General features: G+C 43.0%; 2 protein-coding genes across 2 annotated transcripts in view; one reads left to right on the forward strand and one right to left on the reverse strand.

Annotated features, from left to right (window-relative positions):
• Positions 1-1617, reverse strand: LOC110593190 (peptidyl-prolyl cis-trans isomerase A-like). Its single transcript, XM_044921810.1, has 2 exons — positions 1465-1617; positions 1-285 (listed from the first exon to the last, which is right to left on the reverse strand). Exons 1-2 carry the CDS (start codon positions 1615-1617, stop codon positions 1-3), a joined length of 438 nt encoding a protein of 145 aa, XP_044777745.1.
• The window catches only part of YWHAE (tyrosine 3-monooxygenase/tryptophan 5-monooxygenase activation protein epsilon), a 54061-nt gene continuing 41652 nt past the window's right edge, over positions 1319-13727 (forward strand). The window contains exon 1 of the mRNA XM_021703950.1: positions 1319-1715. Within this exon, the coding sequence (XP_021559625.1) occupies positions 1652-1715 (64 nt within the window). The 5' untranslated portion in view covers positions 1319-1651. The remainder of the gene's footprint in view (positions 1716-13727) is intronic.

Consider the following 13727-nt stretch of genomic DNA (forward strand, 5'->3'; position numbering starts at 1 on the left):
TTAGATTTGTCCCCAGTCAGCAATGGTGATCTTCTTGCTGATCTTGCCATTTCTGGACCCAAAGCTCTCCATGGCTTCCACGATATTCATGCCCTCTTTCACCTTGCCAAAGACCACGTGTTTGCCATCCATCCAATCTCTCAATCTTGGCGGTGCAGACGAAAAACTTTGTGTTGGGTCCTGCATTTGCCACGCACAGATGCCAGAACCCATATGCTTCAGGATGAAATTCTCGTCATCAGATTTCTCCCCATAGACGGACTTGTCAGCACAGCCATTGATGGCCTGTGAAGCCACCACCCTGGCGCATACAACCCCAATAATCCTGAGAAAGCAGGAATCTTTATAACCAAATCCTTTCTTCCCAGTGCTCAGAGCACGGAAGTTTCCTGCTGCCTTTGGAACTCTGTCTGCAAACGGCTTGAAGGAGAGGGGGCCCAAGGGATCCGCATGCAGAGCGCTGTGGAAGAACGTGGTGTCCGTGTCCGTGTCTGGGCCGCAAGGTGGCTCTGCAGGGCCTGCTGTGCAGTCTTTATTAATCTTTTCAGAGTGTATCCATGATGGCATCCTCCGTGCAAAATCATAGAAACGTAACTCCCTTGTGCCCACGGCATAAGGTGCAAACTTCTTAGCTCACTATCCAAGGCTCTTCATAATTTGGTTCCAAACTAGTTTTTTAAAGTAGGCTCCTCGAACTCAGGACTCGGGATCCAGAGTTGCATGCTCTACAGACCGAGCCAACCAGCAGCCCCCAGTCTACTTTTTATTCCACATCTATCGCACACCCCACCAGATAGTTGTAATCTAACCTGATCTTCAGTCTTGCAACCAATACTTTATTGAGTACAAGTTGCTGGGAATCCATTGGGAAGCAAAACAGGCCAGGTTCTTTCCCAGTTCTGCCTCCTCGATCTCGATTAAGCTTGGTGCCACTCTTCCACACCTTGCACTCCAGACTAGACGTCTCTAACAACTTCCTTGTTCCTATCCATGGTGGGCCTAGGGTGGAAAAGAAGGCTAAAAGGGAGGAGAAAAGGATTGCGAAGTGCAAGGCTGAGCTGAGGTGTGAAAGCTGCGAGGCCCTTTTTCCTTACCATTTATAGCAGACCCCCACTCTTTACCCCGTGTCTAAACGGTATGAAAAGGCCCAGGACTGGGCTCGGCTGAGAAAACGGGCAAGGTAGGAGAGAAGTTGGTTTCAGTGAGGAAGGCCTGCCATTACAAAAACCGTTACAGCTTTCTCTGCCCGCAGGTCTAGGCGTGGGCCCTCGGTCACAGCCCGGGATCCCTCGCTCACTCTCTTCAGGAGCGGTCCAGGCGGCTCCCCCCGCCATCCCCCCTCTCTCGTGGCTGCTCTCCCTCCCAGCCGTCGCAGTTCCCGCCTCAGCCCTCCAACGCCCGCCCAGCCCAGGGAGGAGGGACGTCTAGCTGGTTCCAGCCTCTTCGGGCTCTGGGCTCCCGGACCCGCCCCCCCGCGCCAGTTGCCAGGGAGCGGTTGCCATAGAGCTGAGCAGTTGTCCGCGTGCGCAGGCGGAAGTCCCGGATTGAGGCGCCGCCATTTTTGCTGCCCGGACACGGAGCGAGAGGCTGAGAGTCGGAGACGCTATCCGCTTCCATCCGTCGCGCAGACCCTGCCGGAGCCGCTGCCGCTATGGATGATCGGGAGGATCTGGTGTACCAGGCGAAGCTGGCCGAGCAGGCTGAGCGATACGACGGTGAGTTGGGGGGGCAACAGGGGGCTGGAATTCTCGGACCCTCTGCCGCCGCCCACAGAGGCCGGGAGCAGGAGACAAAATGGCGGCATCGTCTCCGAGCCTGGTCGGGAACGTGGATTCGGGAAGTAGGAAATGGCATGTGGGCTCCCGGATCGGTGGGAGGCCCCAGGCCCGGGAATTTGACCCCTTTGGCGTCCTTTGCCGCAGACACCCGCGGGCCAGGAGGCCGAGGCGAAAGGGTGGAGGAGTTGGTTGTAAAATGGCGGCTGGGGGGAGGGCGAGTCCCGGGGCGGGGGAGGGGGAGGAGATGGCGGGTGCTATCTCCGGACGAGCGATCCCCAGGGGAGCTTCTGGGCCATCTTGGGATGTGGAGAACAATTGGGTGGGGTGATGGGGGGAAGAAACACCCGCCACATGGGGGAGAGTAGCACCAGGAGCTGCAGCGCGGGCGCCTCTCAGGGAAATATGGCGGGTGGGGGCGGTGGCTTTTCCCCGGAGGCCCAATGTGGGGCGGCGGCTGTGGAGTCTCACAAAGGAGAATCCTTGCGAGCGGAGGGCTTCTTGGGTTTGTGGTGGAGGGCAGTCTTGGATGAGGGTTGGGGAAGGACAGAGTGGGAATCACTGCAGTTTATCCTTGAGCGGAGGCCAGCTGAGATGCTGCGATCGGGATTTCCTTTCTGTAGGCCGGCACACCTTGTGTTGAGGGTTTTTTTAGGCTTTACGTTCAACCTCGCCTTCTGGGGAAGTCTAGGAAAACCTCACTCACGGTCCCTTTCCTCGGACTTCTCCTGGAGAGCTCGAAGTTCTTGTAATCATTTTCTGGCACCGTTAGCTGGGGGTTCTGGTGGATAGAGCTTTGAACAGGAAACAAGGAGACCCTCTCAGTCCCTCGAATGCCCGTGCCTCAGTTTACCAGTTTGTAAAAACGTTGATTTTCCTGTTGACACGCACCATTATGACAAATGGAAAGACCTGTGGGAAAATAAAGTTATTTCAAATAACGTTTAGTAACTGCCTTTTGGTCGACTCCCCGGGATCGGAATGCGTGTTTGTACTCCATTGAGGATCTTAACCTATCCCAAGCTCTCACTTTTTGGGTTTTGAACATAGGGCATCCCGGAAGATCCTATTTTCTTTTTTCTATTGTAAATAAATGGCTTTGGGTACAGATTTGAACAGTTCTTTGTTCATTGCTTCTTTGCCCCTCAAGATTCTTCATTTCTTCAGAACTTGATCGAAATGTCCATTGTGTCCGTTTATTCTCAGGCTGCTTTTTTAAAATTGCCCCTCACTCCCTTCATTTTGGACCTAGGTACTTGAATTACCCCCATATCCGTTAAACTGTAGTATTATAAAAACAAAGATTCTTAAGTGTGGCTTCTGTGTTTTTAATGCTCTCTAGCGTGAGACAAGGTTGGAATCCAGTGCCATCGATCTTCAGATTTTTTCGTAATTACTGAACGTTTTGTAGGGCCCTTGCTTTCCTTGAATGCCAGGTTGGTCATGTGAATAGCCTCAGGGGTAGTCCCAGTGTATTATCATACATTTAGGATTCAGGAATTTGAAAATTAGGGAAAAAAGGCCAGGAACTCAAATCGAAGAAAGGTGTAGTGCACTAAATTTCGTTCTGTAAATCCTTCAATGTCTCTATTGAACAAAAGTCTTGGGAGGGGGAGGGAAATAAGATGGGGAAGTACAGCTCAAGGTCAGATTTGTCTTTATTTCAGTGTTTAAAAGTGAAACAATGTAGGTGTGCTGGTAGTGGAAGTTCTTTTTCTTTTTCCCCCTATGCAACCAATGGGTTCCTCTCTTAATCTATTAGTGTCCTTGGGAGGAAACTTGAAATTATATTTGAATGTTTTCTGGTCTTAAGAATTTAGGCTTTGAGTAAACTTGCTATGATAACCAAAAAGGATGTGGAGGAGGTTTTGTTTTTTTCTTTTTTTTAATTTGTTTTAAAAACTGAATTTGGAAGCTCATGGTTGTAGCTTTCCAGTAAGTGACGGTTTAGTAGTAGTATTTTGGATTTGGGTGCTGAGGAATTTTAATGAAAGCCCTTATTGGTTATTCAGCAGAGCACTATCTAGAGAGAGCCACATCGTTAGTTAAACGTTTTGTCTCCTTCAGGATAGAAAGTGGGAGGGAAATAGGATCTACCAGGTGGGGAGGAACTCCAGTGACTGTTGGGCACAGGACAGGGAGGAATTTATTGGAAAGGAAGAAAAGGAAGGCAGTCATCAGGAATCAGCCTTTACCTTTGTCCACTCTTTTACTGGGTACAGTAGTTCAGTTTTGTTTGTGGTGACTAAAATTCCCCATAGTTTTAGTCACCGAACCATAAGTGGTGTGGGGAGTGGAAGAAAGGAAAAGTGAGTTTGAATGATTTGGATTTGGGTACTTGGATGTAAATACTGGCTTTTCTTGTTCCTGCAGTGTCTTATTTTGCATACCCTGTTGAACTTCTTTGTAGCATTATTTAGTTGTATTCTGGGGAATTGGAATCAGTTTATATGGATAATGTAATGGTAGTAGAGGAAGAGCTAAGATGTGTTGAGGAAAAGGACACTTGTGGGTTGCAGATAGGAAATATTGAAGTTTGGGGCTAGGACTGTTCACCCTGAAGATTAAATTAAGTCAGAAGTCTAAGGAATAGTTTTTATAACATTTGTAGCTGTTTGAGTCAAATCTATTACCTTTTAGCATTCCTGAACCAAGTCTTACCCTCCCATATATATGAACCACACTAGTAAAGAGAAGAGATGATTTCACATTTTTCAGAGTGGAGGGGTCAGCATAAAGTACATTTGGGTTTGTGAGGTAGTTGCTCGCTTTGTCCTTTCCTTACCTTTTCCTTGTGATGATTGATTCCACATGGGGTAAGAGTAAAGTTTTGATGGTCACTTTTGATCATTCATTCTGTGAATGCATCAATACTAGGAATGCATCTATTCTAGTCACTTGAGAGCTGCCCTTTTTTTTTTTTTAAGATTTTATTTATTTAACAGAGAGAGACAGCGAGAGAGGGAACACAAGTAGGGGGAGTGGGAGAGGGAGAAGCAGGCTTCTCGCAGAGCTGGGAGCCCGATGGTGGGGCTCGATCCCAGCACCCTGGGATCATGACCTGAGCCAAAGGCAGACGCCTAACAACTGAGCTACCCAGGCGCCCCGAGAGCTGTCCTTTTTAAAACACCAGAGCCTCATTTCTCTAGCTTATTCTGGTAGTCCGTGAAGGGTGGGACATGTTTTGAAATAACTCCTTAATACATGTTAGGAAAAAAATGGGTAAATAGTAAATTAACTTTATAGATTTATTTATTTTAGAGAGGGAGTGAGAGCAAGGCATGAGCAGAGGGAGAGGGGGACAGAGAATCCTAAGCAGGCTCCACGCCCATCGAGAAGTCTGGTGCAGGGCTTGATCTCACAACCCTGAGATCATGATCTGAGCCGAAACCAATAGCCCGATGCTTAACCACGACTGAGCCAGCCAGGCACCCTAGGAAATTAACTTTAGTAATGAGTTTAAAACAGGTTGCTATCAGATCTTTTACTTAGGCTAGTAATTTTTATTACTGCTTTTTCAGTTAATGGAGTCAACTTTATTGTATATATTTTTTCTCCTGCCTAAACATAAGCAGAATTGGGTAATGGCAGTGCTTTTAGTCTTCATATTTAAAGCAGATGCTCTCTTGTGTTTAGAGTTTTACTTTTAGTTTTTTTTTTTTTTAAGTAAACCACCACACGTGGTTCTTGAACTCACCGACCCCAAGATCAAGAGTCACATGGCCCACCACCTGAGCCAGCCAGGCGCCCCTACTTTAGACTTTTATACAATATTGTGCATAGTGGGCAAATTTCAGTTTATTTTGTTGGCTTTCCAGACTATGGAATATAATGAAATCATTGTAATCTGAGATGACGGGAGTAAATTCTTGCTACTGTGGACATTCCTCGGCATCCTTTTCACCTTTATATGAAAAGGTCTCAATTTGAATTCTAGTAAGAGGTAGAACACATAGTCTGAGCAAAATTTGGATTCAGTAAGTCAAGAAAACACATTGAAAGTTTATACAAACAAGCAGGCTTTTCATAATTATCTAATGGCTTGGTCAAGGGAATATGAAATATTTAAAAAATTTCCTGACTTTCACCTGGTAGAGCAAGTGAATTTTCAGTCTGGTGACTTAATGCATGTAATTTTACAAATGAGTTACCAATACTTTTAAGAAGTTGATCTGAGGGGCGCCTGGGTGGCTCAGTCGTTAAGCGTCTGCCTTCGGCTCAGGTCATGATCCCAGGGTCCTGGGATCCAGCCCCGCATCGGGCTCCCTGCTCGGCGGAGAGCCTGTTTCTCCCTCTCCCACTCCCCCTGCTTGTGTTCCTGCTCTCGCTATCTCTCTCTCTGTCAAATAAATAAATAAAAATCTTTAAATTAAAAAAAAAAAAAGTTGATCTGAAAGCCTAATTTTTTATTTATTTTTTATTTTTTTTTATTTTTTTAAAGATTTTATTTATTTATTTGTGAGAGAGAGCACATGAGAGGGGGGAGGGTCAGAGGGAGAAGCAGACTCCCTGCCGAGCAGGGAGCCCGATGCGGGACTCGATTCAGGGACTCTGGGATCATGACCTGAGCCGAAGGCAGTCGCTTAACCAACTGAGCCACCCAGGCGCCCAAGCCTAATTTTTTAAAAAGAGGCCTGTAAGGCTGATTTTGCAGCAGTTTTTTTTTACATTATGTTTGTGTGTATTTAATCAGTAATGACAGGAGTAGGGTAAAGGTTAAATTTTTAAACTATGTAGTGCCACATTTACATAGAACTTCGCTCACAAACCACTTTCACAAACATTTTTTACTTATTTCACGTATCAGTGAACTAGATAATGTTACTTCCATTTTATGGTTCAGGAAAGTGAATTTGAGATTTAATGATTTTTTTTTTTTCCTCTACCACATGACTGGTTGGCTAGTAAATGGCAAAGCCAGAACTTGTCTGGTGACTTTTAGACCAGTACTCCTATTTCTCCTAAGCCATTCACAAAAGACCTATGTGTAACTAAGTAAGGTGGTACCTTGGGGTGGGGGGGAGTGTGCTATTTCTTTAGCAGTTACTTCAAATAATATGTCTTAGTGTTTATGACTGGTATCCATCATAAATAGTAGATAAAATATCTTCATGCTTTTGTAAGGAAACCTTGTGCTTTCAAAACAATCCCATTGGGGTACCTGGCTGCCTCAGAAGAGCATGTGACTCTTGATCTTGGGGTCTTGAGTTCAAGCCCCGTGTTGGGTTACTAAAAAAAATAGTCTTTAAAAAAAAATCCCATCTCAAGGCACAGTGAAAGAAATTAGAATGAGGGATTTTAGGTAATCTCAAAATGTGTGTTTGCATACTGTTTCCTTGGTTTGTCATGATGTTTGTGCTGGGGTATGGCTAATGCCATGCATTTCTGCAAATGCTTTTTTAAAAGCAATCCCCCTACCCCCACTTTTGTCTTGGTGGATGCAGCCTTTTAGTTGATGTAGTCAGAACACTTTTAGGAGGGGGAAAGGTTGGCAAGTAATTTGCAAATGTTCCAAATATTAGCCTAGATAGCCGTTAAACAGAATCCATTAAGGGGTAATGAGGAACAGCAACAAAAAGTTATGTCTACTATTTCTGAAATGGTTAGTTAACAGTTTGATACAGTTAAATACCGACGTACCCTAGATGACAAATTGGTTTGCCAACATAATTCTATGGTTTGAGCTCATTAACTAACTATTCATGTTAATGAGGTTACATAATAATAACTGGGTCATAATAACTGTCATAATAATTAAAGGGTCATCCAAATCAGGATGCCTTGAAACGAAGGGGTACCAATTCATGATAGTGCTGGGACAGTAAGCATAAACTATGATTGTCCTGAGCTGCAAACTTGCCTTATGGTTATCATACTTAACACCATTTGTTCTACTTATCTTATTTAGATACATAAAAAAGTTTTTAAGCTTTGTCCATCCCCTCTACCACAGAGGTATCTTAGATTTAAGTCCCTTTCTTTCTGAAATGAAGTCAACATTTGGCAGAACATAAGAGAAATCAAAGGCAGAGTGAAAGATTTTCTCCTTCCCTCTCCGCCAATTGGGAACTTGAAAAGTCAAGGATAATGGTAGTTGCTGAAAATAGAGCTTGTTGGCATACCAACTAGTCAACCTGACTGATAGTGTCAGAGCCAAGTATGTTGGTTTTATGTATGTCTATCTTGAGCTAGATCAGTGTTCAAAAATACTTAGATGTTAGCAGCAGTGTTTGTCCCTAAGCTCAGGACTTTTTTCCCCAAATACGTTTTTACAGTCTCATCCATACCTTGTTAGGACTATTCTGTTTAGAACACTGAATTCTGTTTAGTTTAGAAACATGGCCATGATCCTGGTTTATCTTGTTTGAAATTTACCCTCTTGCCTGCTAATTTACAGGGTGGTTATGAAATTACAGGGTTTAGTAAAGGGCAGAGTATAATACTTGCCAGATAATATTATTTGTTGTGAAAAATACCTTTTTTCCAGTATGAAAGATGAAGTAAATGTTTTGCTGCTGATATACTATGGTCATATTAGAAGATGACCTACCTTTTTTGAGTTATTCCTAGCAAGCGTACTCTTGTGGTTTTAGTTTCCAAATTAGATTTGCATAAAGAAAAACTAGTTCTCAAAATAAAATCCTTAATTGTAACTCAGATCTGAAAATTTGCATATCCCGAAAGTGAAGGTGGCTAACTTATTCCCAAGCAATATAATCTATAATTTGGCCATGTTGAGCTGCTATATAGTTCTTTTGATATTAATTTCAGGTTAATATTCAGGAGAATATGACTGTCTCCTTGGCAAATATAACACATGTGGATTTGGAATGAAAGGTTCCATAGAATAAAAATATAAAGTAATTCAGGGTTAAAATATTTTCTTTAGCAATCTCAGATTACTGACTAGGAACATAATGATACTACCTATAACCAGTTTTGTGAATCGTGATTCTAAAGGCTTAGGATAAGCCTTGGGCAGTGAATGGGTTCTAATTAATAGAATGTTACCAATTAATACTACTTAATCCTTGGTGGTTAGTCATTTGAGGTCTTTGGAGGACCTTGGAATGGTTATTGAGAACACCTTTGTGTTGTAGAAATGTGTCATACTTAAGAATTTGTGTGATTGGGCGCCTGGGTGGCTCAGTTGGTTAAGCGACTGCCTTCGGCTCAGGTCATGATCCGGGAGTCCCCGGATCGAGTCCCGCATCGGGCTCCCTGCTCGGCGGGGAGTCTGCTTCGTCCTCTGACCCTATCCCCTCTCATGTGTTCTCTCTCTCTCATTCTCTCTCTGTCAAATAAATAAATAAAATCTTTAAAAAAAAAAAAAGAATTTGTGTGATTGATTTTGATTAATTGATTTTATAAAAAAGATTTTATTTGAGGGGGGAGGGGCAGAGGGACAAATAGACGCCCCACTGAGGGAGGAGCCCGACCCTGAGATCATGACCTGAGCTGGTCAGATGCTTAACTGACTGAGCCACCCAGGCACCCCTTAATTGATTTTTTTTTTTTTATTTTGGTAATAGGTTAAATTTTAAGTAGTAAAACTTTATGAAAGTATTACCATGAAAATTTCAAAACATTGTGTGCTCTGTGACTAGAAGATATCACTGACAGTTATGATAACTGTTTTTAGGTTTTCCAAAAGGAATTCATTAATGAAATTTTGACTTCTTTCTCACAACTTTAAAACGGCTGAAAATTATTATTATTATTATTTTTTTTTTTTAAAGATTTTATATACTTGACAGAGACACAGGGAACACAATCAGGGGGAGTGGGAGAGGGAGAAGCAGGCTTCCCGTGGAACAGGGAGCCCGATGCGGGACTCGATCCCAGGACCCTGGGATCATGACCTGAGCCGAAGGCAGACGCTTAACGACTGAGCCACCCAGGCACCCTGAAATTTTTTTTATTTATTTTATTTTTTTATTTATTCATGAGAGTCAGAGAGAGAGAGAGCGAGAAAGGCAGCGGCAGAGGGAGAAGCAGGCTCCCCGCCTAGCAGGGAGCCTGATGCGGGGCTCGATCCCAGGACCCTGGGATCATGACCTGAGCCGAAGGCAGACGCTTAACCATCTAAGCCACCCAGGCGTCCCGGCACCCTGAAATTTTGATGAGGATTTCTTGTCTGTTCAGAGACTTAGGAAAAGTCACATTGGTAATAAATACGAATAAAGAGTGTAATCTCTGTCTTAAACTGTATCAGTACAAAGGTTATTTCTGGTCATCTTTTTTCCCGGATGTATTCTTTTTTTATTTTTTATGTATTTTTTATTTTTTTAAAGATTTTATATATTTGACAGAGACACAGTGAGAGAGGGAACACAAGCAGGGGGAGTGGGAGAGGGAGACGCAGGCTCCCTGCCAATCAGGGAGCCCGATGCGGGGTTCGATCCCAGGACTCTGGGATCATGACCTGAGCTGAAGGCAGATGCTTAACCATCTGAGCCACCCAGGCGCCCCAACCCCAATGTATTCTAAAACAAAATTTTAGTGTTTCTTGTTTGTGTCTTCTAATTCTATAGGAATTATGAGAAGAAGTTTAGACCTTGAGCTCTTTTTTCCTTTTCCCCCCAATATATCAGTGTCTTAGGTCACTTACCTTGCCAGTCTCACTTTCTACCTCTATTTTCTTTGCACCTCATCTTTTTGGTTCTGCCACAGTTAAACATGTTTGGCTGCCTGAGGGAATATCCTCTTAAACTCTAAAAGGAGAAATCTCCTGCTTTGATGGAGGAAGAGGGAATTCCCCACATCCCCCAATATTGAGACTGATATGAGAGAGGTACTGTTTTGCAGTCATAATTACAGAATCTGGGTAGGTTGTCTTGTTTTCTACCTAACGGTCTAATTGGAAGGTCTTTAGAAGGCTTAAACAAAATTTTTTCCCGTTTCTAGGGGAGATAGGAGTTAATTTTACAGTGAGAGGTACTTCTGTTTAGGCTGGTACCAGAAGAAAAGAAATAGTATGTGCCTGAATGTCAAGATTATTGTTTTTTTGAAAAGCCTTAGTATTTAGAGTATTAAAAGTAAGTACCAAAGGCATTTGACAAATACATATTGAGATCCAACTATGTACCAGGCACTGTTCTAGACACTTGGGATTCATCATTAAACAAAATAGACAAAAGGTCTCTTCAAGGAGCTTATATTGTAGTGAATGTATAAATAGTTTTAGAATTATTCTTGTTAGTATGTGTAATTGAGTTAATTTGAATTAGTAACAACAGTGGTGTTGACCATAATGCACTATATATACCTAATGCTGGTCCCTGTCCCATATCACAGACTATAGAAAACTACAAGTGTGCTTTCTTTTCCTTCCTTTTTTTTTTTTTTTTTAAAGTAGGCTCCACGCCCAGCATGGAGCCCAGCATGGGGCTTGAACTCAAGACCTGAGTGGAGATCAAGAGTTGGATGCTTAACTGACTGAGGCACCCAGGCGCCCCTTAAATGTACTTTCTTTATTGACTACTATTGTCAAGTGGTGCTAACAAATTGAAAAGCTTTTAAAAAATTTTCATTGACTATATGATTATAAAACTCTATACCATTTATTATTATCAACTGTATGCCAGGTGCTTAACATTTCTCTCAATCCTCAATTAAAAAAACCCTGCAAAGTAGATATGCCACCCATTTTACAGGTAAGGATTAAGAACTTTAGGAAAAGGTGACAGGTAATGGGTAACATCACTGGGATGGATCTCTCACTCCCAGGCTGATAAGACTGCCATACTTGTATGTAAACATTAAACTACTTGAAGCTCTATTTCTGTTCCTTAGATTTTAATTTTATAACTTAAAAGTTGCTTTGAACTTAATGTCTCTCTGTTTAGCATTTTTTTTTCATATGAAGGAGACAGAAGGGTATGTAGGTTGAGTATATTTTCCAGTGGAGAGGCAACAAGAGACAGAACAAACACTGGACCAGAAGTCATTAAATTTAGGGGGGGGGGTCTGTAATGTCCAGACTTGGCCTCAATTACTCTCCCTTTAGACATGTTACTTTCAGGGCCTGTTTTTCCCATCTGTATAATAAGAGATTTCTGAAAGTTATTTTATGAATTTGCGGGCTGATTTTTTTTTTTTCCTACTCCAGCCAACTTAGCTACTGGTTCATGGAATAGAAAACTCCCATTCTCCAAATTTGCATTTATATTTCTACTTGTGTTGAATGAATTATAAGGTTGAACTATATGAAATTGCCAGTTTCAGTCATTTTTTTGGTTGAAATGTAGTTAACATATGTATACAGGTATACAGTGTATAGTGATTCAATAATTCTATACATTGTGCAGTGCTCAGCACAATAAGTGTAGTTATTGTCTGTCACCATACCAAGTTATTACAATATTATTGACTATATTCCCTATGGTGTATGTACTTTTTATCATTGTGACTTACATAACTGGAAGTTTGTACCTCAGGTTCAATCATTTTAAACCTACAAAAATGATCATTTTCTGTGGTACAACCTAAGTTAAGTGGTGGTTGGAAGGTCGGGAGGGTGAGACCTCCATTTCCCAAAAAGGCATTAAGCTTTTAAGGAAGTACCAGGGTAATTGAGGTACTGTACATGAGTATTTTCTGAGGTTGGTTTTGCTTTTTGTACTTAGCTAATTGATTTTTACCTGTTTTCGTTTTCTAGGTCTGTCATCTTTTTTTCTCTCTCAGGATAATAGATTAAATTTGCTCTGTTTGCAGGTTGTTGTTTTTTCTTTTTTAAAAGATTTTATTTATTCATTTGACAGAGATAGATACAGCGAGAGAGGGAACACAAGCAGGGGGAGTGGGAGAGGGGGAAGCAGGCCTCCTGCTGAGGAGGAAGCCCGATGTGGGGCTCGATCCCAGGACCCTGGGATCATGACCTGAGCCGAAGGCAGACGCTTAACGACTGAGCCACCCAGGTGCCCCTCTTTTTTCTTTTTTTTTAAGATTTTATTTATTTGAGGGAGAGAGAGGGCATGAGAGGGGGAGGGTCAGAGGGAGAAGCAGACTCCCCACTGAGCAGGGAGCCTGATGTGGGACTTGATCCCCGGACCCTGGGATCATGACCTGAGCAGAAGGCAGTTGCTTAACCGACTGAGCTACCCAGGCTCCCTAAATAAATCTTTAAGAAAAAAAAAAACAAAAACAAAACCCAAAAAACTGGGTGCCTGGCCGGCTCAGTCAGTTAAGCGATTGCCTTCCGCTCAGGTCATGATCCCGGGGTCCGGGGATTGAATCCCACATTGGGCTCCCCCTGCTCTGCAGGGAGCCTGCTTCTCCCTCTCCCTCTGCCTGCCACACCCCCTGCTTGTGTGTTCCCTCTCTGTCAAATAAATAAAATCTTTTAAAAAATTATTTATTTGAGAAAGAGACCTGGCAGGCGGGCGAGTGGGGGTGGGGCAGAGGGAAGGGGAGGGAAAGAGAGAGAATCCCAAGCAGACTCCCCACTTAACCTGGAGCTCCACATGGGGCTCCATCTCACGACCCATGAGATCATAACCTGAGCTGAAATCATGAGTTGGATACTTAACCAACTGAGCCACCTAGCCGTCCCTGTTTGCAGTTCTTTTTTTCTTAAGATTTTATTAATTTTTTGAGAGAGAGAGAGAGTACAAAGGGAGAGTGAGAAGGAGCAGCAGACTCCCTGCTGAGCAGAGAGCCTGATATGGAAGTCGACCCCAGGACCCTGAGATCATGACCCAGGCGCCCCTACAGTTCTTTTAATGAAGCACTTTTAGGGTCACTGTGTAGTACAACTTTGGAACTGTGTAACAGGTACTGCAGATACGTTTTGAAAATTTTGGAGAAAAGGTGGCACACACAGTTTTTTCCCCCCTCAAAATGAATCTTTGTTTTTTGTTTTTTTAAAGATTTTATTTAGTTTTTTGACGGAGAGAGATAGCAAGAGCAGGAACACAAGCAGGGGGAGTGGGAGAGGGAGAAGCAGGCTTC

Source organism: Neomonachus schauinslandi, chromosome 15 (genome assembly GCF_002201575.2).
Source record: "Neomonachus schauinslandi chromosome 15, ASM220157v2, whole genome shotgun sequence".
NCBI classification, from domain to species: Eukaryota; Metazoa; Chordata; class Mammalia; order Carnivora; family Phocidae; genus Neomonachus; species Neomonachus schauinslandi.

What these genes read in the sequence shown, in the direction of transcription:
- LOC110593190 (XM_044921810.1), bottom strand. Translation starts at nt 1,617, where the DNA reads ATGGAAGCGGATAGCGTCTCCGACTCTCAGCCTCTCGCTCCGTGTCCG. An exon ending in CAACTGGCGCGGGGGGGCGG is followed by an intron (nt 286 to 1,464) that starts GTCCGGGAGCCC and finishes GTGGCTTCACAG; the next exon opens with GCCATCAATGGCTGTGCTGA.